At 43.5% G+C, this 27,875-nt stretch overlaps 1 protein-coding gene across 2 annotated transcripts in view; it reads left to right on the top strand.

Annotated features, from left to right (window-relative positions):
* The window catches only part of MXD4 (MAX dimerization protein 4), a 39,649-nt gene extending 16,074 nt beyond the window's left edge, over positions 1 to 23,575 (top strand). For both annotated transcript variants that reach the window (XM_057432311.1, XM_057432312.1), the window contains exons 3-5: positions 16,252 to 16,366; positions 19,488 to 19,647; positions 20,784 to 23,575. In XM_057432311.1, the coding sequence (XP_057288294.1) occupies positions 16,252 to 16,366; positions 19,488 to 19,647; positions 20,784 to 20,932 (424 nt within the window). In that variant the 3' untranslated portion in view covers positions 20,933 to 23,575. The remainder of the gene's footprint in view (positions 1 to 16,251; positions 16,367 to 19,487; positions 19,648 to 20,783) is intronic.
* Positions 23,576 to 27,875: the final 4,300 nt, after the last annotated feature.

Genomic DNA, 27,875 nt, shown 5'->3' with positions numbered 1-27,875 from the left:
AGCTCAAACCCCTTTTTACTTGCAATTGACCCTCGGGTTTCCAACAGAGGAGCAAAGTATGTGGTGGTGTTTGTGTGTTAAATTGGTGTAATAAGAGTTTTTGCGGAGCTTGTTTAGCAAAGTCTGTAAAGAACTGGACCCACAGAGCTGAAAACTGAATCTTATGCTTTTATTGAAATGTCCCATATTCCTGAGTCTGATGAATCCATGGAATTAAAGAAATAGAGGGCTTAAAGCTTTGCACTGAAATGCTATTCTTGCCTCACCTCTAAGCAGTCCGCAAGTGTCCGGTCTCGTGGCTTGTCCTGTTCCATATGCTGCAGTAGCTACTATAAATGCCCATGGACTGAACTGATGTCTTTTCAGTGCACACAACAGCTCACTGGATCATGCACTCACAACAGAAATGTCTTCCCACCTAGACTGGTGGTTTGGAAAGGAGTATCTTAATGCTGATGAAGCTTGGAAGTTTTCTGCTCAGCAAGTTACATCCAGGTGTCAGGGATGTACACATCCTCATGCTTTGGATAGAGCTTTTATTTGGCAGTGAAAAATGGACTGAAATACAGTCTTAACTAAATTGTCATGTCCTTTATCCTGCTGAAGTTGGCTTTCAACTGCAGAGCCTAAGTGCAGTCTTGGGTCTGGGCTCCAGAAAGCCGTGTGCTCCCTGGCCAGCCAAACAGCCAGCAGAAAACAGATGGGTGAGAAACCAAGTGCATGGGTTTTTTCCGCTTGAATTTGTTCATCCCTGTCTCCAACCATCAGTCCGTTGTCTGTCGGCCTGTAATGGGCTAAGTGAAAAGGTGGTTTATGTTCTCAGCATCTGCTAATTGACCTGGCCAGCTCTTATCCAGGGTGGTGGGGTAGATTGGTGTGGTACAAAATGGAGATAGAGGAGCCAGATTTCCAAGTACTTTCTGGACCACACAGACAACAGCTAGGTCCTGATAGAGGGGAAGAGATGCCTGATGGTGACTGCTCTCTTGAGGAGGAAGAGATGTGTGGAGTTAGGTATAAACGATATGTTTTCCTTTTAAGCTTGCTTAGCTACATCTGGGCAAGTGAAGTGGAACTTGATTTTTTGGGGGGTTTTGTTTTTTAAGGTATTTAGGCAGCTAATGGCTTTAAGAAGCTGGCCTCTGAACAAGTCTTAGGTAGCACAGTGGGAATCCTTGGCTGAATCCCAGCCAGTCAAGTCTGTGGAAGCCCATAGACAGACACTGGATATACAGAAGTGGTACCTGCTGTGGTTTGAAGAGGTGGCAAACGCAGCTGGAACCAAGCAGTACAGCTCCAGCTGTTCGAGGCAAGGCTGGCTCCGCAGTCAGGATTCACACTACATCTGCAGGAGGCTGGATTATTTTCTCCCAAGTATGTCATGGGCACAAGATTTCGATGACCCAGTGTCCCTGGCTGGAGTAGACTCTAAGAGATCAAGTGAGGCTGGAAGAGGTGGCTCTGTTCTGTGGGTAGCTTGTCCTGTTCCTTCCTCTCCCTGCCTCCATGCTGTACTGGCATCTCCAGCTCTGTGTTCAGTGCTTCTTTCTGTGGGCTGCTTACCCCTTTTGAGTATTGGATATTCTGTGGCCTGGTCCCAAATTCAAAATGTCTGTTTTCTGGATGGAACAACGTGTACTTTCCTGTTACAGCTCATGTTGCTTTCCCTTGTGGTCTCTGTCAGCAGACGTTTGTGCTTAGATTTACTACACAGAATTCCTTTGCAGGTCAGGTACTTCTTGATGTGTGTTTTTCCCCTCAGTACACACAGTGGTTTAGCATGTGGCAGGCTGTGGGTCCAGTTCTGTACCCTGCTCAGGGGATTTCAGTGGGAGCTGGGCATGCCTGCCTGCAAGCTGAACCCCACATCACATCCGGGCAGCTGCAGGGGATGCAGTTACGGTTCTAGGAACTGTACTGAGCATGAACATGTAGCCAGTGTTCAGATCATAAATGTGAAAACCAGCACATGTTCACAACTTCAGATCATAAATGTGAAAACCCATAATGCTGTTCCTTCACAGCAGTTTAATTTGGGACTTCTGTTTGTGGGGGAGCAACAACAAACAAAACCCTAAACCCCAATTAAAACTCCATGCATGTGATGCAGTTGAAACTGACTTTCCTTATCCTAAAGAACTATGCAATTCACAAGAATGGGTAAGATTCCTTTCCTCCCCCACCCCTCCCTAGTTTTGGAAGGAGAGAGTTGATTTGGGACTTCATAGAATGCTGTTTTGAGATGGAAACTGAAACGTGTATACTGAGTTATGTACACATCCTGCTGGAACAGAGCACAGTGACAGGAGTTGTCAAAGATGTCAAGTGGCTCATATTATTGCTTAATTCTAGTTGATGTTACACAGTTCCTTTCCTATGCAACTTAGTGTAACTGATTGTGTAGTGCATGGAGATTGGCATAGCTGACACATAAAAGGTGCGAGCTTGGATGTATGTACATGAGGTCGTATGTTGCAATGTTTATAACTTGAAAACTAGCAATTTTAGTTACAGGCTACATGCCATACGTTAAGAAAGCATATATTAAATTCTACTTTACAGCAAATTCAGGGAACAGCCAAAGACTACATCTGAACATGGTAAAGTGTCTCTAAAAGGTTGGAGGACTAGTTGTGAGTCCTCTCCTCCCAGCTGCCACCTTGGGATTAATGCCTCACAACTTCGTCTGCTTTTCTTTCATTCATGTTCCAATTTAGGTAACCAAGTGAAGATACGAGGTGCTAAATTAAGGGGCCTACCTGGAGTGTAATTGCTGCCAGAACTCAGCAGCTCCTATTGAAGTCGAGAGCACCATCGGTGTTTACAAACACCGCTGCACAGACATCCTGTGTCTTTCATACCACATTAGCTGGTATTTACAAAACATAAAGGTAGCAAACCCTGTAATTCCCCCAGGAAAGCTGACTTAATCCCGATTGGTAAATGCTGTTCTGTTGACTGCTGAAATGAACAGCAAGGGTGGAGCAAGTAATTTCTGCCAGGGAAATTTGGGAGCTTGTTGTGTGTGTTTGGCTAGAAGCAGTTACTGGGTCTACGTGCTAGCAGGTATTTGACATAGGCTGTCAGGTGTCTTGGTTCCCACTGCCTGACTTTACATACTCGCATGGCAAGCAGGTCCAAACTTCTGGCTCTTCCTTCCATTGCCAGATAACCTCAGGACACAGCACTTCAGAAACCTGGGCTGAGTTTTGTGGGGATGAAAGAAGGAGGGTAAGGGTGAGAGTCTGGAAAAGCTGTTCCATGCCTTATCATCCCAAAATGGATCGTTTTCAGATTCTGCTGGGCTGCACCCTGTCTGGCACAGGGACAGCCAGCTTTGTACTGTTCAATGGAAAGGGAAATAGGACGGAAATTAAATTATAAACAAGGCACTGTCTGTGCTGTGACAAGCTAAATCTAAACTTTGAGGCAGGACTGTCGGATATCTGCAACTCTCCCCTGCCCTGTGATGCCAGATCTTGCCACTGTTTGGGGGAGGGAATATTACATACATGTTGCTTGGGTTTTAATTCATATGAAAGTAAGAGTACTCATTGTAGCCTCGGAAGAGACTATCTTTAATTACAGTCAGTGCATTTAATCCTGCCCCTAGATTTGTTTATATATGGACCTCACTGTCTTTTCTATCCACCTCTAATTACAAGGTTTCAGTGACTGAGTTGGAGACGTACAGCAAGGCATTTGGGGATATGTGTTCTTAATTACTTCATGGTGATTTCTTCTTTCCCTTTGGTGTTTTCACTTGGGGTCTGAAGCAGCCTTTGGCTGGCTGGAACAGGCACCTTGCTGTTGTCTTAGAGGTCCCTAGCTGTCTCCTTGGAGGACATCTCAAGTATCTACAATGATAGAAGATAGCAACACACACCACCTCCTTCCCCCAAAAGCCATCTAACTTCATTTGTGCATGCTCAACCTGTCACCATTAGCTACTCCTAAAATGGCCATTGGTAGGTGCAGATGTTGAGGAAGTATTAGTAAAAGCAAAAACGGAAGTAAGACACGGCTCTGCACATCTCTTTCTGATGCTTAATTTCCCAGTCAGAGCTTGAAACTTACCACGTCTGAGAACAAGAAGGTGGTTGGTTAGGTGCTGAGCTAGAGATACGGCTGTGTTAACTCTGATTAGGTTTTATAACTATGGTGTGAATTGCTGCTGTTCCTTGTGGTGCCTTGTGCATGTGGGAATGTGGAGTCCCTTCATTTGTGAGGCTACTTTAGACTAGACTAGACTAGACTAGACTAGACTAGACTAGACTAGACTAGAATAGTTAGGATTGGAAAGGACCTTAAGATCATTCAGTTCCAACCCCCCTGCCATGGGCAGGGACACCTCACACTAAACCATCACACCCAAGGCTCTGTCCAACCTGGCCTTGAACACTGCCAGGGATGGAGCATTCACAACCTCCCTGGGCAACCCATTCCAGTGCCTCACCACCCTAGCAGTAAAGAACTTCTTCCTTATATCCAACCTAAACTTCCCCTGTTTAAATTTTAACCCATTACCCCTTGTCCTGTCACTGCGGTCCCTAATGAAGAGTCCCTCCCCAGCATCCCTATAGGCCCCCTTCAGATACTGGAAGCCTGCTATGCTACTTACAATTGGATGCTTGGTATTTACTTGATGTTTGGCTATAGAGGTACAATAGCCATTAAAACTACAACCACAGGTATCCAGTTTTACAGATACTAGTGCCTCACACTTCATTTTACTCAATGCAGGAGAAGGCTGCTTAATTCCGGCTGCCTGCCATCCCAAGGCCTTGCATTCAGTGTGTGACGGCAATGTGTGGTTTTAATTTAGCTAAAATAATTTGGTTTGACTTGCCTCCCCTTTAATTTGGCATCATACAGTGGGGTGTAAAAAAATAAATCTTAAACCTATTTCTCCCCTCATTTGACTTATGTATAAAATAACTGTGTCTATAGGGAGGTTTAAAATTAGGCAGGAAAAGCACACTAGGCCTTGTACCATGCTCTTTACACTTAGTGCTGTGCCACAGCTCAACGTCCCTAGGCCTCTCTAAGCATTGTAGTTGTGCCCCCCCCCCCTTTTCTTTTTTAAGATCCTTCCTGTTGGCAGCTGTCCTGAGACACTATGTTCTTGCTTAGCATTTTGATGTGGGGAAGCAGTCTGATAATTAAAGCCGGTTTGAAGCCACGAGCTGATTTGTAAGCAGTGACTTGCTCTGGGGTGTTGTCACTTGATAAACGTGTAGCTCGTATGCACAGAGCCATGCTGCACCCTGTGCCTTAAGCGCTGTGTGAGAGGGACATACACGCTCCCGGGAGCCACTTGTGGGGCAGACTGACTGCATCCTCTTCAACCACCTTTTGGTGAATGGTTAAATTGTGGAAAATGATAGTTATCCTCCTGTTCCCCTCTGGGTGTAAACCCAGCGCAAGCCTGTAGTTGTTACACAGCTTTCCCTTGTTTAAATAAATGCAATTCTTTTTGACCTGCACTCTTAAGTCCTTAACAAATTACTTACAAGAGTACTGTGAATGGTGATGAATGAAAGCACACCTATTGCAGCACTGCAGAGCGATGTCTGGGGTTTGGATTTACTGTGTGCAAATTGCTTTGTGGTGTTCCACCACCAGTGAGCACCAAAGTGTTACCGCACTTATGTCAGTGGTGGCGAGTCCTAATCAGCCCTTGGGATTTCAGCGGGCAGTGTGTATAAGTACATGTGTACTTCATGTAACTTCAAGTGGGAATTAAAACTGCTTGATACTGTAATAGCTCATCTTGCAATGGCACTCGCCTTGTCTAACTGGGGCTGAGGTAACAAAGTCTTAAGTCTCCCTGCAGTGTAATCTAAGAAACTCAAGTGCCAGTAAGACAGATGGGCTTGAGAGGCCTAATTTAGGACTACTAAATTGCAGTGTGTATATTTTAATATGAGAGACAAATGGGTGGAAGTCAGGATGAATGAGGTGTTAAATAAGTTTATTAAAAGCATGGCTGATAATTTTTTGGTGGACTCTGTTTTCAAGTGTCTACAATGGTATTTCCATCACTTGTGTATTTACCCACAAGGCTCCGTAGTTCATCTGCCTGTATGACGTAGGCAGTGTGTGATGCTGAGCTTGTGGTAAGAGGCGATACCCCTCTTGCTGTTGCCTTACAGCATTTGGGAGGTAAATGTTAAATGACAATCAGTAGATAACAGGGCTAAAAATAGAAGACACCTGAAACAGAAATGTCTTTTTTTATAGATGTAAGAATTGTTCGTATTTGTCTGACACTGATTTTGAAGGTTTAAAATACAGAGAACTGTTCTTTATAGATGAGGAGAACCTGAAAGCTGAAATGCTAAAATACAGGTTGGAATCCCCTTTTTATTTGCAGAGGAAAAGAAATCCATACAAGAGCAAAAATGTGCTGTGAGGGATTTCAGCTGTTTCCATAATGTTTGGTTTCTGTTGCCTCAGATTCTTTCAAGGTCAGAGATCTTACCGCTTCTGGTCAAAGGATGGATAATTCTACACATGTAAGTTTGAGATGGTCACCATCCAGAAAAGACAAATGGTATCCAGCTGCCATTGTGTTTGCTTGTGATGTTTTGAGAATTCCTGTATAGCTTGTAAATTCCTATCGGCATTTCTTGTGAAGCACATCTCAGACTTCTGCATGGTGCTTCTGCTTATGGCCAAGACCTAAAAAGGGCTGTTAAACCTTTCATGGCTGCTCTGAAATAAAAGCAGCTTAAGACAGTGGGATGGCTGAAGCCTGGGGAAAGCTGTGAGGACAAGCCTGGCTGCAGGGAGGACCCTGGAAAGAAACAAGGAGAGATGATGAGGGTGGTCAGATGTTGGTCCTGCAGCTGTCTACTGCAGAGTCTGATTATGGTTCCCCAGCAGTTAAAACAGGTACCAGGTAGAGCTGCTGGTGTCCTTGTGCATTGCCCTGAACAAGTGCTCCCCTGAGTGCCCGCCTTGAGCCCATGAAGGAAAAGGACTGCTTGGAAACTGACCACTGTGTTTTGATGTTATCTTCCTGGGCTGCTCTGCAGGCAGTTCAGGCACCTGGATGAGCGTGTGGTGGGGTAGCACTGGGTCATGGTGTCACAGCTCACATGCCTCTGATAGCTCGTGCTCACTCTGCAGCAGGAGAACAATATGGGAACAGGCACTAATGTACCACAGGGCTTTTGTTTCTTCTGCAGTAAAATATGACTCTGGGACCATCCTCAGTCTGTCTGCCTGCTTCTGCTGTCAGATACACCCCTGAGGGGACAGCACACAGGCAGTCTGGCCAGCCACCAGCTGTTAAGGCTCTGGTCAGCTGTCCTGCACTGGCATTGTCCAGGATGCTTTACAGGATCATTCCAGCCCAAAGCAAGCCTCAGGAGTTGCTGTCATTTGCCTGTCTTAGCTGCTGCTGCTGGCTTATGGCAGTACATGAGCCACCACAGCTCACCCTGTGGTGGGAATTGGAGCTCAGTGAACATCAAAGTTGGCTTGGAAGCATTTTGAGAGTGAAGAAATGTTGATGTTGTCCAGTGCTCATAATACAGGACGGGCAGCTGTCACTGCACTCAGCTACTAGAGGGATGGGGAAAAGAGGCCAAGGGGACGAGGGCAGTAAGGGAAGCAAGGTCTGCCAGACATCCCCTCTCCTGGGAATCAGCAGCTTCCCTCTCATAGACGAGCCGGTATTCACCTGTCCCCAGCTTCTGTCCCAGCCAGCTTCCTCTGCACTGCTGTCAAGAGGCTTACCTGGCCAAAACCACATCGATCTGTGGTGCTGCAAATACTTCCCTTAACTTCTGTTTGCTGAAAGATGTAGGCATAATTTCTGGTTTCATGCATGTGTTCTAAAACATGAACAAGCCACAAATTTTGGATGGTAAAAAGGCAAAGATAAAGTGTGGAGACTTGGCTCAGCAAGTGGGCTGAAGTGGCACTAAGTGAGAGTAAATAAAATGCACAGTGAATGCTGCAGTGTGCATTTATATATGGTGAAATAGAGAACGTAAATATTTTTCTGGGTGATAAAATGCACAAAACACTGAAATGGCAAGCTGTGAAACAGGCAGCAGAGGTTTTCTTCTGTCTTGATTAGCATTAGGAGCAGCAGCAGGCATTTCTGACCATTGTTCACATGAACACGTGCAGATGACCAAGTTCACAGCAGCACTGACTCCCTGAAAGCTGGCGATGCTAAGATAAACTTGCAGCTGATGTCTTGTGTTTGGATACTTCAGAGATAGCCCCATGAGCACCAGCTACCTGGCTGCTAAAGCCGTCTGGCTGGTTTCAATTCAGCAAAAGTGATGCATCAAAAACACTCAGCACGCTGAAAATGCATATAGAGAATGAAACTCCTAGTTAATACTGAAGTAAATGCAGCAGGTGGTTGCACTGATTGTAGGGCTGTTGCATTTAATTCCCAAACAATCACTGCAATTAGGCACTCACAGCTTTTTCTCCCTCTTAGTTGCCACCATGCCTTGCTGGATTTGCTGCTCAGTTTAGTTGCAGAGGCCATGTGGAACAAACCTTGGATGAATCCTGACCTGCAGCACAAACTGCAGAATCTTGTTCTTACTGTGGAAAAACAATGGCATCTATGACAGAACACTGCTGTTCAGCTTATCTTTTCTGGGATAATAAAAAGTCAAAAGCTTTGCTGTAAGGGCACTACTGGATGTTCAGGTTTGACTCCAAGGCACTCAGCTGTGAGCAAGCAATTCACACATCTCAGAGCAATCGGCACACTGGGTGCCTTGCTATGGTACAGTGCTTTAATACCAAGAGGTTTTCTTTCCTTTTCACTAAAGCAGATTTGTTGTGTAGCTGAAACAGACTGTGCAATTCAAGTATAAGCTAGAGCCTCTTTGGGGAAAAAAATGCATTTTAGGTATCTTTTGTAGATTAGAAAGTATTGAAAGTGTTTCTGATTGAACTAACTATAGAAGAGACAGGATTTTATACTTCAGTGGAGTGTTGTTATCTTCTATCGTATTTAATATTTTGCTGAAGATATGCTAAATTCTGTCTGGACCGTTAATAGGTTTCTTTAGAACCATTTTTATATGATTGAATTTCTGTGATTTCTTAAGATGGAAGGTTATATATAATCTCTTTAAATGCCCTTGTAAACAAACATCTTAGTACAGAATCATCTCTGGTAGCTCATGAAAGGTATTGTAGAGCTGTAAATGTCATGACACTTACTTTAAAAAGCATTAGCTTAAGGAGGAGTGAGGCAAGAGTGAGTACCAACTTCTACTAAGCAGTGGGGGGTATAAGTACGTATTTACCTACATTGTATGTATGGCCGTGGTACCCAGGAACATACAAACCAATATGAACACATCTCATTTTCAGTACCATTGAAGCCACTTGCAGCCAAATTCTGTCATTGCTCAGGAGTGTGACTGTGCACAAAATGAACTGAAGCCCTTAAGAGATGCTGCCAAGCTGTAGTAAGAAGGGGTTGGTATCGGAGTCAGAAGGCAGAGTTCCTCTCTGATTTTACCTTGGTGCAGGTGAATCCTGCTGTCACAGTGGGGAAGCTGTTGCTGCTGGTCTGCATTTCTTAAAGACTTAGACATAATGAGAAGTTTATGAATAATGATGCTGTCTGTGTTCCTGTCACAAGAGGATCCTGAGCTGCTGTGTTTGCTGATTCTAGAACTTGAGAGCTCCCTGTACACAGGTATTTGCATTTCATAAATGAAACTGTGAAGAATCTTCCTGTAAAAACATGAGCGTTTTGCTACTGCAGTTAGCTCACTTCTGTATTTTATGCTGAATTTCATGTCTGTTAGGGAGATAAAATCACCTTTCTTTAGGGAGAGAACACAACCATTAGTTAACTACAGGGGCCTCTAACCCAGAGTTCTGGGCTTGGCCCAGGCTGCTTTGGTTCACAATGTAGCTGGACATTTGACTCCAGAAGTGAATTTTTGGTGCAGAGATTCTTCTCTTTCTCCTATGCATGTTATTAAGCCACATTACATAGGCGTTGTGCAACAACGAAGAACTGCTCTAGATTTAAACTTTTGTGTATTAACTTCATTGCACAGCACCGTGACCAGGATAGGTTTGCATGTGGGGGAAAAATATGAAACATGAGAGAAGGAATCTGAAAAGCTTTGGTAATCCTGTCCAGTCTGTAATAGTGTGTCTTCTCCTAGATTAAGTTCAAATGAGTTTATATTCTTTGAAGTGGGGATTGGTTTGTATTAAACTTGTACTGAATTTACTTTGCGATACGGTCAGAGGGTGTCTGGTTTTTGGACTGAAATGGTTAATGTACAGAAATGAGTAATTTTTAGGTTTTGAATCTATTTCACATAGATCTGTTGTCACTAGTGTGGCTTGTGATGACTGCATTTTCAGTGTCATTGGAGTGTTTGATACACAGTGTCCTTTTCTTTTCTGAGTATCACCAAGGGAGTATATTTAGCAGTTGATTTGAGAGTATGTCAACCAGCACACAGAGCTGGTTCAGTAAAGTAAATTTGGGACATACGAAACAGAGACATGTTCAGCCATGTAAGCAGTTCTACCATTAAAGCATCTTGCAGAAAGCACAGTTAGGGCCATCTTGTGAGGCAAGCAAGCATTGTTTTATGCCCATATATGCATTGGTGATGCCTTATGGAGTGAGAGGTATGCTGGGCTGCGGGTGTTGAAGCAACAGCACCCAGCCTAATCCAGCCAACTTTGGCTGGAGCCAGCATGAAGGGAAATTCAGAGCATGCAGTATGGGAATATTTAGTGGCTTTCTGTCCATTTCCTTGCCACCCAGCAGCTGGAGATGCTGCAGCTCTGAGGTGTCTCCCAGTATGGCCAGGACTGCTCTGTGTCTTGACCAGCCAGTCTGCTAGTAGGAGAGAATGGGTGTGGACCAGAGTTGTTCTGGGGCTTCCCATGGGATGACAAACTTTTCTGATAGAGTTGCTCCTTCCCTTCTCCAGCCAGCTTTGGGCCAACAGAATGGGTAGCTGTTAAGGTCCTTTCCAACCCTAACCATTCTGTGAGTGCGTGTGAGAGAGTCATTCTTCTGATTTGTTGGGGATGTGAACATCACCTTAAAGATGTGCAAGGAACACTTGTCATGAATTCAGCTTTTCTCTAGTGAGTTGTACATTCTTGTCCACAGTTGTTGAGAAACAATGAGTATATCCCTTTTGATGCTTTCCACAAATGATCTCTGGCAGCAGCACGATGTCACAAGTGGAGCTCTTGTTTATGCCTTTTGGTGCAGCTTCAAGAAAATGCCTACCCTGTGCTACCTCCCATAAACTCATGGTGGAAGGCTGTCCCAGCTTTGTCTGCATGGTTTGCCCAGCCAGGGTTGCAGAGTTCACACTCACATGTTTCGCTTGAATGTGAAGCTGTCACCCCATATCACAAGTGTCCATGGCCATTTAATTTCGCCAGGGCCTACTTGAAACATGCCATGCTAAGACTAAGCAGCTTGTTTTGGATGTGCACTTTGCCTTTCCAGCTGGCTTTGCACAGATCAGTGGCCTCCAAATAAAGTCTCTAGATTTATACTTGAATGGTTTAGGAACCTTAGTTACTGTCAAAAAGCTGTTCAGCTACTGCCTGAACAACTGTCTGTTGTCTGACTAGCTGCAGGCCACTTCCATCTGCTGTGCTGGACCTAAAAAACCCTTAGAGAGGCCCTGTGGAAGGACTGCATGTGGATCAGATCACTCCACAACCTACCAGCACTGGATCAATCACACTGGCACAGATTTAAGTCACACAGCTGGGGGTGCTTTGCTGTTACATGCATGGGAGCAATTTTGGTTTCTGTGTTCATAGAAATATTGATTGGAGTGAATGTCTATGGCTTTGTCTGGGTAAATGTTGAAAATCCTCCAAGGACTGCACTTCCACAGCCCTTATGGGAACCTATTCTGGTTGTGCACCACTGCCCTAGTAAAAAAAGTCCTTCCTAATGTCCATCCTGAAGCTCCCAATTCACAGCCATTGCCTCTTGTTCTATTATTTCTATTATTTGGCCCCACTAAGAAGTATTTTGTTCTCATTGCAACACCCATCAAGTAGTTGTAGGAATTTCTTGGAATTGTTGCAGTTTCCTTGGAATGAAGATTATCCAGTGTGAACAATAGGGGTTTTTGTTTCCTCTTTTTCCCCTCTGCATCTTAGTATTGCATTTCTTGGTGCGCTGAAATGGATTTGCATTTGGGATTTCATACATATGGAGAAGCTTATTGACCATTATTTAATAAACTCATTTAACACAGTTTCAAAATTGGTTAGGGTCAAAGAGCTTAATTTACTTTTGCATGGCAGCCTTTTCTGGGGGAAGTGGTGAACCATAGCTCACTGGCTTGCATTGCTCCTGCCTTTCACAGCCAAGCACTGGAGCAAACTGGAGTTTCTGAGGACTTAAATGAACTTTAAATGGATGCCTTGTACTACAGGGAAGTTCCTAACACCACTGTTAAGTTGCTGCTTTGCCCACCACATTGTGGGACTCCAGGGTTCATTTTGCTCTTGGTTCTCAAACATGTGCCAGTATTGCCCATTAGGGTTTACATGGATTCAAAACCTGATCAGGGCATTTCCAGCTGGAAATGTTAGTAGTCAGCAAGAGTCTGTCTGCTTTATATGAATGGGGTGAACCACCCGACTGCTCCTAGACATGGCCACTGCTGTGGAACACTGACCCAATCTATGGGCTTAGTTATTCATTTTTATTAAGCATTAGAAGAGCTGTAATGCAGATTTATAGGACCATGTGAGCTTGCTAATGGAGAAACAGTGAACTCTTGAGCAGCTGAAACCCTTTCATCATCTGGCACAAAGGAAAACATGGTAGATCAGAGACAGGTCATGCATGCACCTCTTTCTGTGTGTGGGGCTGTCCCTGAAACAGCTGCAGGCTTCAGGATTCAGGTTTTGGATGGCTGTTTTTCTTAGATCCTGACCTTCCCTGGTAAATGCAGCACCAGTGACGAGGGGGATGTTTCTGTGCATCCACGTGAGCTAAGTGTCCGCTTCTCCAGGCACCAGTGTCCTGACCTGACACCATCCTTGTGTGGGTGAAGGTGTGACAGGCAGGTTTTGAAGCTAATTACCCAACTACAACCACACTTCATGCACTGATATTGTTGCCCCGTTGCTCTGAGACCAGGCTGCTGGGTTGTTTTTTTCTTGGTTGTTTTCTAGATGGAATTTGAGGCATGAGCTGCAAAACACAAAGCAGCTCCAGCCACGATCACCTCTGTGAGTGCCTTTCCCTCATCCAGTGGGCAGCTGAGGAAAAGCAAAAGCTGTCAGGTCCCTGCAGAAAAAGAGAGAAATGAAAGCTGGCAGCGTCTGTATGTTACAACTTATCTGCTGTGGAGCTGGAGTCCCGTGTTCCTGCTGGTGTGATCTGTTAACACAACACGCCTGGAATGTTTTCTTACATTCTTACACTTCTTTTGCGATGTGCTAAATGAAAGACGGGGGGATATTTACTCCAGAGCCACAGGAATTGTGTGGGCTGGTTTTCTGCTTTTTACATTCACAATCTATGCCATCGATCATGCTGCTTGTTGTGTTTCAACATATGAATTAGCCACATAAACATGCCTGCACTTACGTAAAGACCTGCATTAAAGCTGGTGATTTATAATCTTTAATGGATTTATAGGTGCTGAGTAATTAAATGTAAGCTCCCATTAAAAACAAACATGAAGTTAGAGCAGGTCTTTTAGCAAGTGTGTTTATTACGTTTAGTCCTATCAACTGCTAGTGCTTAGAATGCCTTAAAACAATGTTTTAATACTATGCGTTTCAGTTCCTCTTACTGGTCAGTTAAAATGCTTTCCTTAGTGTCAGTCCTGTGATGCTCTTCTCCTGTGAAGTCCTGGTTTACCTGGTTGGCAGGTAACAGAAAAGAATTAGTGCTTTAAAACTACTCACAGCCTGTGCCCTCACACCCTGGTGATGATTCTGTTAACTTCCCAGTTGATGGTAAGGAAGTGCACTAACTCCTTACGTTCTCCCTGCAGCAGGCAGACTTTCTTCAAACAGCAATAGAGGCAGAGAAGTTGAGTATGTAGTCCGGCTTCATTAACGTTCTCCAGGATTAATATTAAGTAGATCTCAGATCAACAGTTCTGTTTATTCCTCACTAGACTTTCAATTAGTCCAAGTATATTGTTCATTCCATTTCCATGTATTTAACTCTCTGTTTACTGCTTGGATACTATTCTTGTCCTCTGCCACATCCTCCTTTATCTTCAGTCCCCACTCTCTTGTCAGCTGTCTAAATACAGTTGCATCCAAGTTGTGCTGAGTGACGCAGATGATCTCGTGTGTCTGTAGAGGCCATTTAAAAACTAAAAGATTATTTCAGTTTAGTCCTGGAGCGAGTTTTTATATTTAAACCCAAATCAGCCAGGTGGTTGTTGGGTGCTGCAGCCCCAGGAACAGACATTCACCTGATAAGGATTTTCTGTATAAGTACCTATATTCCCTATTTCTGGCATTTTGCTATTTGAAAGCTCAGTGTCCCAGTAGCAGCCACAAGGCACCTGTGAACTGATGGGGCAATTTCTGTGCATATTTATCCCAGTCTTTGTTGCTGTTGTTTCAGTCATAGCATTTAGGTGGTGAAGTTTAGAGTCTTGCAGTTAAAAACAAACCACGGGCCTGAACCAAGTCTGTCATCAGTTTTCTCTTGAGAATCACATTTTGACCAGTATTTCCTTTTTCCCCTGAGTGGCTTGAAGAAGGAATTAGTGATTTTATGGAACTGCTCTTTGGTTTCCTACCTAATACATTCCTGATTTATAGGCAGCCAGAACATGTGAGTGTGCAGTCATTACTGTATTTTAATTAGATTTTATTTTGCTTTGGTTTTTTTCCCCATTAATTCTCAAGTGGTTGTCACATTACACTAATCATTGCAATTACACACGTGTAACTTGTCATTCAGTGCATATTAAATCCTCTGCATTTCAAACAGTGCTGCTGGATTCTGGTTCTGAACTGATTGTTTAACAGAAGGTTCATTTTTGAGTAGAAGCATTAAATTTCCTGCAAAGTGTGTTTCCTTCATGCAGCATCGAGCAGATTTGAACAAGATGATTGTTCATCTCACACTTGTGATCTACTTCTCTTATTATTAGCTTTGTGGGGGATATTGGTACACTCCAGGTCATTGCTTTGTTCAGTCTGTAACAGGCTGGAGGAAAGGAAGATATTAGACGTGTTGCTCATATAAGCGCTTCTGCATCCGTTTCTATCCCATTGCAAAATGGTATGGATCAGTGTATTATAACCAGGAGAGAGTTTCTTCTGGATTTAGGTGTAGAGATGCTCACATAGTGTTGTTTGGTTTGCCATTGCCTTGCTTTGGGTAGTTGAAGCCACTGTTTCACAGACTGTTGTATTGCCAGCATCCTTCTCAAAGACAGTCAAAGTTTGGGAACCAAGCATCTGTAGAAATAACTGCTTTGCTGATGCTCTTTTTACTGATAGTTTTAATGTCATTAGTAAAGGAGAGATTGTTGAGAGCAGCAGTAGTTATACTTGCAAGGGAGTGTCAGAGAAAGCAGGACCCAAAATGGCTGGGTGTATTTTCTCTTGTGTGTTGATAATAAAGGTTTTCATGGCTGTACAGTGAGAGAAGCAGCATCTCCTCCTCGGGGGGGGGGGGGGGGGGGGGGATGTGGGTCAGGATGGGAGGAGAAGGGGCATTAGGACCTCCCTGTTACAATGCATTGATAAACCTTGTCTGGAAGCAGCAATGAGTTGTGCAGAGCTGCATGCATGCCCTTGTCTTGTGTACCAGGAATGTGTCCTATCTCGTTGGGAAGGGCTAATGAGGGAGAGGGAAGCTGGGGTCTGCAGCCCCCCTGCTCGCTCTCACAGCTTCATCGCTGATGGCAAAAATCACTGTTGGGGTGAAGTCCCAGTTCTCCTTCCTTACCCAGTCATAGGCTCAGTGTGCAGCCTTGCCTGGGTTGCTCACATCTCCCCCTTCGTTAAGATGGGTCTACCCAGGCTGAGCAAACAGCTTTGCAGTACAGATACGAACCTGCTGTCTGCATGTGCTAAGCAGTGTTAACTGCATTTCAAGTGACCTTTAGGTCTGAAGCTTTGCCAAAGGGAGGGGAAAGGAAGCCACCATTGAATCGAGTTGTGCACAGAGCTCCTGCAAACAGATGGTGTTTGCATATAGGATGTGCTGTTCGGGTGCAACTTCACTACAATGCTCTTCATTTTTAATCATTTCAGGCGGGCTAAACTCCGGCTATATTTGGAACAGCTAAAACAGCTCGTGCCGCTCGGGCCGGACAGCACCCGGCACACCACTCTAAGTCTGTTGAAAAGAGCCAAGATGCATATCAAGGTAAAAACGTTCATTCATCCTTTGATTTCTTTTAAAGCAGAATCTTCCAGAATCCATAGAAAGGAAGCTAATTTTCACACAACTCCGTATCCATATGTCTGATCTTCTGGGTATATTGGCCTTTATTAGTTGCAAGGATTTCAGGCACAGCATCAAGAGTTTGCAATTTACCTGCAGTCTCAAGATGTATAAAACAGTGATTTATGTGATTTCTGCTTAGTTGCTAATAGTTTACATTCAGTTTAATATCTGTATCAGAGCTGTTCTTTGATTAATAGATGTATTTTTAAGAACTAAGTAAAGTAGCATTGTACTGCACTGATTTCAATGTAAAAAGCCAGATCTATTCATGATCAAAAAATCTAATGGAGTCAAAGGAATTATAGCTACTAGGAAGCCCTATCCCCATCCCACATCTTAATGACCAGATCCTGGAGCATTTTTTAATCATTTAAAAGAAACCAAAATGAAATCCACTCTCCTGTTTGTTGCCTCTCCCTTGCATGGGTGGAACAAGAGTAGAACAAAACCCAAAATCTCACCTGTGATCCAGCAGCAGCACAGGTTATACACCGGCAAAGGTAATTTCAAAGGGAATTATTCCTCAGGCCTCCTCTCTTAAAGACACCTTCACTCCCATTTTCACTGTCATCGTTTTCAGGAGACCAGGGTTCTGTGCAGACATAAGACAAACAAGTATTCAAATGTAAAAGTTAAAGAACAGGTTTTTGCTGCCGTGTGCAAGGCTGGCATTTTTTTCAGTGTTAGAGGGAAACAGGTCAAGAGAAGTGTCAGGAGAGGTGAAACAGTGCCGGTGATCATGGAGTGTTTTGGAGATCAGCCTGCGGTTGCACAGCACTGAGATCCACTGCAGCTGCAGGAACGTGTGTGATTCAGATGAAGAATTAAAGATTAACTTAAGCAAAACCTTTCTTGTGAGCAACTTTACTGAGCCCTCAGAAGCAGACTGACTCCAGCTGGGCAAGCCCTGGTTTTACCATTTGAGATTTCAGCCTCTTGTTTATAATGGAGGCTAGCATGCGTGAAAGGCACTGCATGTGGGTTTTGTCTCGGGCTGCCCCCCTGTCATGGGCTTATGCATACAAATTGAAGAACTGTTTTTACAAGTGGCAAGTGTGAGAGATTAGCCATGTAGTCACCCTGTCAGCTGCTGATAAAAACAGCTAGGAGCAGATTCCGTCCAAGTCCATCGTGCTCGGTACAAAGTACTTGTTCTTCTGAAAACTGAGGCTGAAGTTTAACCTTCTCTTAGATTTTAACTGAATCTGCCCTAACTGGGGTGCCACTTAATTGCTCCCCTTCATCAGGCAAGCTGCCTCCCCGCTGCACCACCAGAGCATGCCAGTGCCTCTCTGCCATTTCGAATACAGTCATTAGCTTTGAACTTTTCACACATTCACCCTCCCCATATACTGCAGCTTGCCCTGAAGAATCAGATGGTTTTGAGTCTCCTGGATCTGAATCACTGAGCTCATTCCTAAAATAGTTGTTAAAGTGTGGGATTGCAGCCAGGAAAGTACAGGGAAAAGGAAATCTGATCAATTGGGCACAGTTGGTTTGTTGCGTACGTGGATGTGCCAACCCGTTTTCTTATTGTGTATCCACGTATGATGTGTATCTACAGAGTGTATTGCCTGGGAGGGGGCTGCAGAAGTTAGATTTCATTCAGCCAGGAAACTGCTCAATTCAATAGTGTCAATTGGGTTTTTTTTTCCAAAGATAAATACTTTTGCTCTGAGGCTGGCACTGGAACAGCCAGACCTCTGGAATGGGTTTGGTTGTGATTTGCTGTGCACTGTGTCCCCCTGCTCTCCTCAGGAAACCCAGCAGAGGTTCGCTCAGCAGGGAGGGACTGGCAGCAGCTGTGCTCAGTCCCTGCACATCTCCTAAATCTCAGTGTCCTGTAAACACAGCTCAAGCAGAAACAGGGTCTTTCTTACAAGTGCTTTTGCTGCTACAACATGTAATTCACTTCATTGGTTAGGTAATTCTGTTAAATGATACGAGGCATTTTTATTTCTCTGTCCTTCCTGCTCTTGATCCCATCATACTCATTACGCTTTCTTCACTAATTACATAGTAATTTCTTTTAAATGGCTATCAGTGATTTGGAAGAGGGTTCAGCTGAAATCTTAAAACACACTATTTCTGTTACTGCATTTGGACCAACAGTGCAGCACATCTTACCAGGTGTGAAATATTCTATTTCCATAACTAATACTGTCTTTTACTCAAGCAGAGGGGAGATTTTAGGTACATGTGTGGAAGGAACCTTTCACAGGCTGTTTGCTGAGAAGTTTTGGATTAATACCACTGATTTTGTAGGACATTGTCACCGAGTTATCGTATTTGCTGTGCTGCAGTTCAAGGAGGGAAAAAACCAGGCAAGAATAAAGAGAATTGTTAGTAAATTCCTCCTACTGTATATAATTAATACTGCCTATTGTTAATGAAGCTTTTTAAATGTTAAAAATTTCCATGGCCTGCAGTAGGAGGGAGAGCACTCAGGAGGCTGCAGTGATTCCCGCATGGTGATAAGCCTCTTATGTCACCTACAGAGGCGTTATGTTCTGACTGAAACCTGAGCTACACTCCAGTTATCAGAGATGGTGCCAGCTTTGCCTGACAAAGTAATTTAAAGATTCCCCACAACCAAGGCAACAATGATTTGGTTTTAGCTGAGGAGCGGCTGCTGGTGGCAAGAGAATCGCTGAGAGATTTTGGGGTTCTTTTTCCCCATATATTCATGTATCTTATTGTGAAATTCAGCTCTGGCCCAGCCTGCTTAAATTGTACTGACTTCTATAACATTATAATTTAAAAAAAAAAACCAACAATTTAAATTTAATTTAAATTTTGAGTTAATGAAAACATTTAAACTGCTTTAAAATTACTGCCAGGTTGTACAGAGTCTTAGGCGATATGGCCTAGAGTGAGGCACCCCTGCCCATGGCAGGGGGCTGGAACTAGATGGTCCTTTCTAACCCAAGCCATTCTGTGATTATATGATTCTATGCTACTGTTCATGAGCAGATTTTCAGTTACCTGGGTTTTAACATGATAAAACCTGTCAGCTCACTGGCTTTCTTCTCCCTTTCAGAAATTGGAAGAACAGGACCGAAAAGCTCTAAATATTAAAGAACAATTACAGCGGGAGCACCGCTACCTCAAGCGCCGGTTGGAGCAGCTATCCGTGCAGGGCATGGAGCGCATCCGCACTGACAGTATGGGATCAACAATATCCACTGACTCTGAACAAGGTAATTGAACGAGGGCTTCCCAAAGGGACTTGCAGGAGCTGGCAGGGAAAAGTAAACAGGGAAGCAAGAAAAGCATTTAGAACTAAATCCAAGGTTTCAGCAAAACCCTGGCAAAATAGTTCCATTGTGTGATTTGCAGGATGAAAACCTACTGCGTCTCTTTTACATGCTTTGGGAAATGTTTTCTTTTTCTAAGCAGTTGTGAAGCATTAGTACTGCTTGGATTTTAAAGCTGGCCACACTGCATGTGGGTTTGCCAGTTTTTTGAACAATTAGAATTTAATGTTCTGAATTTTTAGGGTAATTATTACTAAGGCTGGAATAATATCTTCTTCTTGGGGAAAAAAAAAAAGATCTTACTGGTCTTAATCCATATGTGTGAATAAATGAATTCCACATCATTTATTGTGAAAGGAGGAAAATTCTTTCCTGTTAGGGTGGTGAGGCACTGGAATGGGTTGCCCAGGGAAGTTGTGAATGCTCCATCCCTGGCAGTGTTCAAGAACAGGTTGGATGAGGCCTTGGGTGATATGATTTAGTGTAAGGTGTCCCTGCCCACGGCAGGGCAGGGGGTTGGAACTGGATGATCTTAAGGTCCTTTCCAACCCGAACTATTCTATGATTCTGTGATTCTAAACGTTAAAGTATTTTCTCTGTATCAGTCACCAAGTGTTTCTATATCTGGTTCTCGCTGAGGACAGAGCTCTTCAAGCTGCCTGTCACTGTCCCTTATTTCATGATGTGAAGTGTTTCTGTGCGTGAGCACCGGCGCAGGCTGACTGTGTCTCACTGCCAGCGACACCTGCATTGGTTGGAGTTATGATGAGCTGCAGTGCCACAGCCTTGGAGGGTTGGGGTGTTTTATAATCAGTGTCAGTGCACAGGTTGGAACAGTTCTGGGACAGCATCTGGTACTGATGCCATGCAGTATATTTATGTGGATGAGGACAGAAGGGATTTTAATTCTCTGGTGGACAAGATCATCCCTTCCCCGGGAATTACCGTTCCAGTTTTCTGTTAATTACAGAAAATGAAGTATGATTCAGGTTTCACCTGAACACTGATTGACACTGGCCCATGATTACTTGCTACAGCTGCTGCCTTTCTGAAAATGTGCCTTCTTGTGTTCTCTTTAGAAGTAGACATTGAAGGAATGGAGTTTACTCCAGGTGAAATGGACAGTATTGGAAGTGCCAGTGATGCTGAAGACCACTACAGTTTGCAAAGCGGTTCGAGTGACGGAGGCTACACACATTCCCGCAGACTGAATGCCAGGCTCTCATAGTGCCTGAGTTCCCCGCTCAACTCAGGACCATCTGACTGAAGCACTTATATGAATATTCCAGAGTTGTCAACTGCCACTCTTCCAGGAAACCCCAACCACAGTACTCTGACATGGAGGTTTCTTAACCCACGGTTCCCTGCACTGTAACCACAATATTAGATATTGTAAATCATGGGTTTGCTGCAGAGAACTGTGGTTAGGTACAGTTGTGACTTAAAGCTAGCTTGATGTAGCCATACTGCAAATTAAAGAAAATAAATTATGTCATTCCATTCAAGAAGTATTAAATTCAACCTGTTGGAAGCATGGCGTGAGGGAGTTTGACAGTTATTTTGAGTTTTGCAGAAACCATTTTCAAACATGGAAGAATAAATGGAATCTACAATGTGTCAATGATTCAGAGAAACGAAACCCTAAAACTACTTTTTGTGGTATTTTTTTCATGATGAAAACAAAACCCAAACCCACAACATTCTGAAGGCTGTAGCGGGCTCTGTAGAGTAAATTCAGCAGCTGCTGTTTGGGTGAAGAAGGCAGATAAATCTTCAAATCTCAGATGATCTTTAGAAAAGGTCATATTTACAAGTCACTACTGTACTTCAAAACGGGGAAAAGCCAGCTCTAATAATGACTTCATGTGGGATGATCTCAACTTTCTTCTGCTTTTTTTTGTATTCAGTATCCAACCAGCAGCAAATCATTCTGTCCACGTTAACAGGAGCAGCAGAAAGCAGTGCTGCAGTTTCAACCTGTTACCGTGGAAGGGATGAAACTGAAGCATTTCAGTGTTTTTTTGGGTTGTTTTTCCATTTCTTTGTCTGAAGAATACAGAACTCAAGTGATCCAGTTTGCAGTAGTTAATCTTTCCTTGCAAGGAAGTGAAATCTCTGGCTTATATTTTCTTCTATTTACTCATGTCAGTACATCTTTATGGAAGACATGGCTTAAAATTACAGTATTCAGCTAGAAGATAATTAATTTTTTTTCTTTTGCACACTATAATTGCATTTTCTATTCTTAAAAAAAGTGCAAAAAAATGAAAACGTATGCTGTAAAACAGCAAAGTTTATTTAGTACTCATCAAGCTGTTCAGAACATATTTACCCAACTTGTAGCAATACTATGAAGCTGTATTTTAATACAACTTCTGCTTAGTGAAGTCATTAGAGCTTGGCTTGCCGGGTAATTAAAAAAAATGGACCAGTCTTTGCATTATCTGTTTAAAGAAGGTCTTTTAAAAAAAAAAAAAAAAAGAAGGAAAAAAAAGAAAAAAAAAATAAAAAAAAAAAGAAAAAAGCTATAAACACTTTTAGGGAAGTGATTTTAGCAAGTGTAGTCTATATTTCCTGTAAGAGATTTTGTATTATATTTTCCTAAATGTTCTCATTTACTTGTATAGGGAGGGGAATGGTACAGACCCAGACCAGAGTCTCAGGGACTCTTCACCTTTGTCATATTGTGCCTTGGTGACCATTTATGTATGCCTCTCCTTCTCATTGTTTAAAGGACAACTAAGCTTTGTTTCGAGACCCTCTGTTGGAATGGTCAGTTGTCCACCTTCTTATGGCTGAAGCACAGAGGTGCGTTCGTATGTCCACCCTCTCACAACTGATTCAGTGTGGCTTTAAGTAAAATCATACCATTAGGTTTTGGTGGGAGGGTTAATTGTCTTTGTATCAGCCCTCCCTTGGATTCGCCAGCACCCGAATCTGTATTTTGTTAGCTTATGGAGTCAGGGTCTCTGTGAGACCAGTGCTTGGTGGCTGGGGAAACACAAATGTACTGTGTAAGGCTATGGGATGTCCAGGAGTGGTGCCATTTTTAGCATTCGGATACAAGACCTCATGACAGACTGACCATAACGATCAAAAACAAAGGTTCAGTTGTTCTTTCAACATCTGACATACGTGTCCTCCCTTTGGCTCTTACAACACGGAGTAGAAATACGAATCCATTTTGTGGCAGCTTACCGATCCTTGTTTGCACTCTCGCTTACTGCTTGGAACTTGCCAACAAGGAAAACGTATACATTTAATTTACATAACCTAATGGACGGCCACCCCTACTTTGGCTCTGGGGAGGAGCCTAAGGTTATAAACTCTGGCAGCTGAATAAGAAAACAATTAACCTTTTCTGTGATGCAGGTTTTGGTATTACGTTCTGTACACCTTGCATATTACTAAAATCCTCATTGTTGGGGAAAGCACACAGCAATATACTCATTGTGTGTAGCTGACAAGCAGCAGAAATTACTAGCTCCTCTGGTGCATATGTAACTAATTTCCAAATCATGGAAAAAAATAAAGTAAGAGTTTACTTTAACACACGACTGTTAACAGGAAAAAAAAAAAAGGCTAGTATATTGTTGCTGTTCATTTATTATATAATGAACACATTCATGGATTGTAAAGTGTTTCCTTTCATGACAAGCAGCTCTTGCACAGAACCTCCTAATGGAAAGAGATTTGAACCTTACAGAAGGAAAAAACCCCGAGATTTTAAATTGAACATTATTGTACCTTAGGTCGACCTGAAATTTTCCTTTGAAAGATGAATGTGCTAACTTAATGAGTTCTTCCACGCTGGGTATCCATGGCTTTGTAGATCTTATATTTTCAATAAAAATTACTCGAATAATCTTGAGTGGAAATAAAAAGGGTTCATTTGTTTTTACTTGTTCAGTTATTGCAGCTGGGGGCTGTTGCTGCCTCGAGCACAGCCAGTTCCAGGAGGCGTTTCAGGCACAGCCCTTCTCCTTTGGCTCCATCAGAAGCAGTCTGGTTGCAGGCAGTGCCATGGCTGTTCAAGCATGGGGTCTGGTGGCTGGACTGGGGGTCCTTGCCCCAGCCAACTCACAGCAGCATCCAGCGCTCTGACATCCCTCCAGGGAGGTGATTCTATTGCTGCAGAGCAGCCAGTGCAGCACTACCTAGGGATACAAATAGTATCCTAGTGCTGTGTGTGCTCCATGCCTGCATGTGTCTGTGTGTAAGTGCACAACTGCGTGTAATAGGAACAGGAGTGCAAAAAGCATTCTGCATGCTGCCAGGTTAAATACTGCCACTGCCTCGGCAGCTCTCTCCTGTATCATGATCGTGCTCTTTGCAGGTGGGGAGATGCTGCTGCTCAGCTGATCTATTTTCTCTGCAATTACCACATAGGAAATGAAGGAGCAGGGACGAGATTACAGGGCTGCCAGGTCTTTTCCTCTGTGGAAAGGGCTCTGGAGATGAAGTCATCCAGTTCTTTTTCTGGAGACACGGAGGTTTGGCCTCTTTCCTAAGGGAAGAGGAAAGGAAGGGCTTTCCCCTGTGGTACACTGGTGTCAGGAGGATACACGCCTCTTCATTGCTCTGGGGTTAGCTCTCCTCTAGCTCTGTGAGTGCACTCTGTCATCACAGAGAGGCAGAATAAAACCAAACCACCCTAAAACTCATAGCTTTTCATGCACATTCCCACTGCAGTTTGAAGGGTGAATCCTCCTCCCTGCCCAACCTGTCCTCCCCCGCCCACTGCAGCTCATTTGTTCATACCCAGAAAAGAGCAGCAGATCCTCTGTAACACAGTGCTCACCAGAGACTGGTCCTGCATTGCCTTACACAAACCCCAAACTTGGTTCAGAGCGAGTTTCACCAGATAAAAGCAGAAATAGGCCCTCACATATCCATGGGAAGGACAGTTTTTCATCTGGTATTTATAGACAAGTCTCTATCCTAATTTCTCAGTGTAGGATTTGGGATAGGAAAAAAGAATTAAGATCTAATACGACTTGCATCTAACTTACAGAATTAAGACTTTGCCCTTAAGCACGGTTATTTTTGTTGACATGGATGTGTATGGGTTCAGCTAGACCACATGCAGCCTAACAACAGTTACTCCTCTTGATCTACAAACAAGTTACTGTCATAAACAGCACTATTATGAGCATCTGGCTGTACCCTCTGTGTAACCCATGAACTGAAATGCCAGAAGAGAGCTTGAAATGGGAAGAAATGAAGTTGTGTGTGTGTGAGCTCCATGGACAGAGCTCTGCCTGGTTTCATCCTTGGGGCCTCAACTCCTGCTTTCCCTGGGGACACTTGGCCATTGGTTGTGTATGGTAAGAGCCAGTAACAGCACTGATATTTAATCCGCTAACTCGCACTCCCCAGAATGGCTGGGAGGAGAACTGAAATCCCTTTAGCTACTCTTTAAGGATGAGCTGTTCTCCCTACAAACACTAATGGGGCAGACACATCAGCAATTAATTTCCTCTGCAGTGAATGGAGTCAATTTGCTTAAGTAACTGCCTAAATGCACTAGTTGTTAATGGGTTAAAGAGTTGTTAAAGAAAGAACCATCCAGGTGTGTTGTCACTACCTAGAGCTAAAACACAGGGGCTACACGAAACAGAAAAGGCCAGAAAACATGGGGTCACCTTGGATTTTCTCTACCTGGAGTATTGTAAATCCATGGCAGTTGAGTATTCCTGGGAGGCACGTCCAGCCAGAGCCTCACCCGTGGGCAAAGCAGAGAGAAGGTGCTCCTGTTTCAGAATGTCTTCCTCCCTTTTGCACAAGAGGCGTGAACCCTGGTTACACCATTTAGGTCAGTCAGAGTCTGTGTATTATAGCTTTTTAAGTGGGATTTTGGTGCATATGAAGCACTGGCAAGACAGCTTTCTGCTGATCACCAGTCATACTGTTACCTGAAGGTGTTAGTGAGTGGGTTCTGTGCCGGAGACCCTGGGTCCCAGAGCCACAGGAATGGTTGGTTCATTGCCCATCAGGTGTATTATACTGTACAGGTTCATTTGTATGCACGTGTGTGGTACTATGTTCTATAGCACATGCAGTATTGTGTTGTATCATTATCTCTTCATAATATGCAGATTTTTATACCTTTGGGGGGTTGTTTTTAATTTTTCGTTATTTGTGTGTAGTATTTCTCCTCTTTGCAAGTCTTTGTGTATAGGCTTCATGGCTGTTTCATAAGGAGCTCACTGAGTTTTAGCAATTCAAGTCAATAGTATGGTACGAGGGTTGGAGTGCCATATAAACTAAGGATCTTCTCCCTGTTGGCCCAGTGCAACCCCAATCATCATTAACATTACTTGTCCCTGACCATGGGCACTGTATGACTTTCCACCATTACATTTCTGAAGACCAGAACCAACCTGTAAAACAAAGTGCAAACGGAAATGCATTAGCGCCTGTTCTAAGTAATTATACTTGAAATCACTCCAGCTCTGTACAAGACAGGGAAAAAGGCACTAAAAGGCAGCCTCGAGTTCTGCATGTGTATTTTGTCAGATCTGACAGTCACGACACTGCTGATGTACAGACCAAGATGAGCATTTTACTTTGTTACTAGGAGAGCTGGGACAGAGCTTTGCAAGTCCCATCGCTGTGCTCTCTGCTGCAGTGTGCGACATCCACCGGAGCCTCTTTCAGTGTGTCATATGTGCTGCACTTAACTACAGCAAAGTCTTTAAGATACAGAAATAGGAGCTTTAAGTTGAAATCATGGAAAGGAGCTCATTGATACCTTTATGTTTGATTCAAATAAGCTGAGCTGCTGAATCAGGAAAAATCTTCATGCACAAAGCACAGAAAACTGTTACCACAGCTTTCTTTGCAATTACTGCTATCACAGTATCACAAAGTATTAAAATACAACTCAGCTCTTTACTAGCTTATTATAAATCAGTCTCCAACAGCAAAAAAGGCTGTAAAAGACTCCTAGCAGTGCAGTATTTGGGGACAGCACCACTTTTCTCAGCACAATAAAGAACCGCGGAACCACATGGGGTATCACAATTATGATAATGTGAAGGCACTGTTTTTGTAAATCATGTACAATTTATAACCTATGCAGCTTCTTTTACAACATTTACAATGTCTTATGATTTGTTTATACAAGTGTTTATAGACGTTTCCTCATTTTGCTAATAATGGATGTTTCAAATTTAGTATTAAAATTCCAGAAACTTGCCTTGCCTATCAGAGTGAAACTGTTTTGTCAAGGCCTATTTAAATGGAAAGAAGCTTTAAACCAGGATTAAGTTCATGATGCTATAAAGATCAGTTTCCTCTAACAGAGGCAATTTAAAGTGGCTGCAATGGCAAAGTTCTCAGTTATTATTATTCCTGAAGCTGTGAATTACCCTGTCTATTTAAGGACCGTGGTGTTGCAAGAAGTGCATGATGATGGTGTGGTGGAGTGCTGGCATTACTGCTGCCAAGTGAGCTGCGTTTGGAAGAGCAAAGACTGCTGCTGGTAGGAGCTGGGTTTCCTATTGCCTGCTATGATGTTACAGTCCACAGGCTGAGGACACAACCCCATGAGAGCCCCCCAGAATCCTGCTGTCTGGTGTCAGCCCTGTGCAGAGGAACCCCTGCTGCACTGGGGAGGAGTGCTGATGGGAGAAGGACCAGGCAGGGCAGAGGCAGGGAGCAATCTGGTCCCATGCAGTCCCTGCCGAGGCCCCTGACAAGTCTTGGTGTGCTTCCCCACAGAGGTTCAGTTGCTTGTGAACAAAACCCACTGCAGACAGCCCGGTTGAGCAGCTCCGCTGGGGGTTTTCATACGAAATAGGGTCAGAAGAGTAAACAAACCATTTTCTAGGAAAGAAAATTAACCTTGGGTGTTATATGTCTAATACACCAGGAGCGTTAGCCCAAGCATGTAGGAGCTTCTCTTCTACTTATGACACCGAATCCAACAAAGCTGAGGAAAACTAATCACTCTGACCTGCTTTTCTGGGAATACAAGGTCTCGGAATGAAATCTGATGTTCCTCTAGAGAGAAGATGCATGTGCTTGGGGGAGAGAGCAACCTGGTGCCAAATTCCTGTCTTCTGACTTTGTTATAATAAAAGTTCACATAGCACTGCAAAAGCTGCTCTTAATTCAGAATATAAATGTGCATAAAGCAATGAACTGCCTTTTAGGACAGGGTGTTT

Source organism: Pezoporus wallicus, unplaced genomic scaffold (genome assembly GCF_028554395.1).
Source record: "Pezoporus wallicus isolate ANWC-B61680 ecotype Strahan unplaced genomic scaffold, APGP_CSIRO_Pwel_v1 contig_8490, whole genome shotgun sequence".
NCBI lineage: Eukaryota > Metazoa > Chordata > Aves > Psittaciformes > Psittacidae > Pezoporus > Pezoporus wallicus.
Note: the sequence above shows the minus strand (reverse complement) of the source record. Positions and strands in the feature narration are given on the sequence as shown.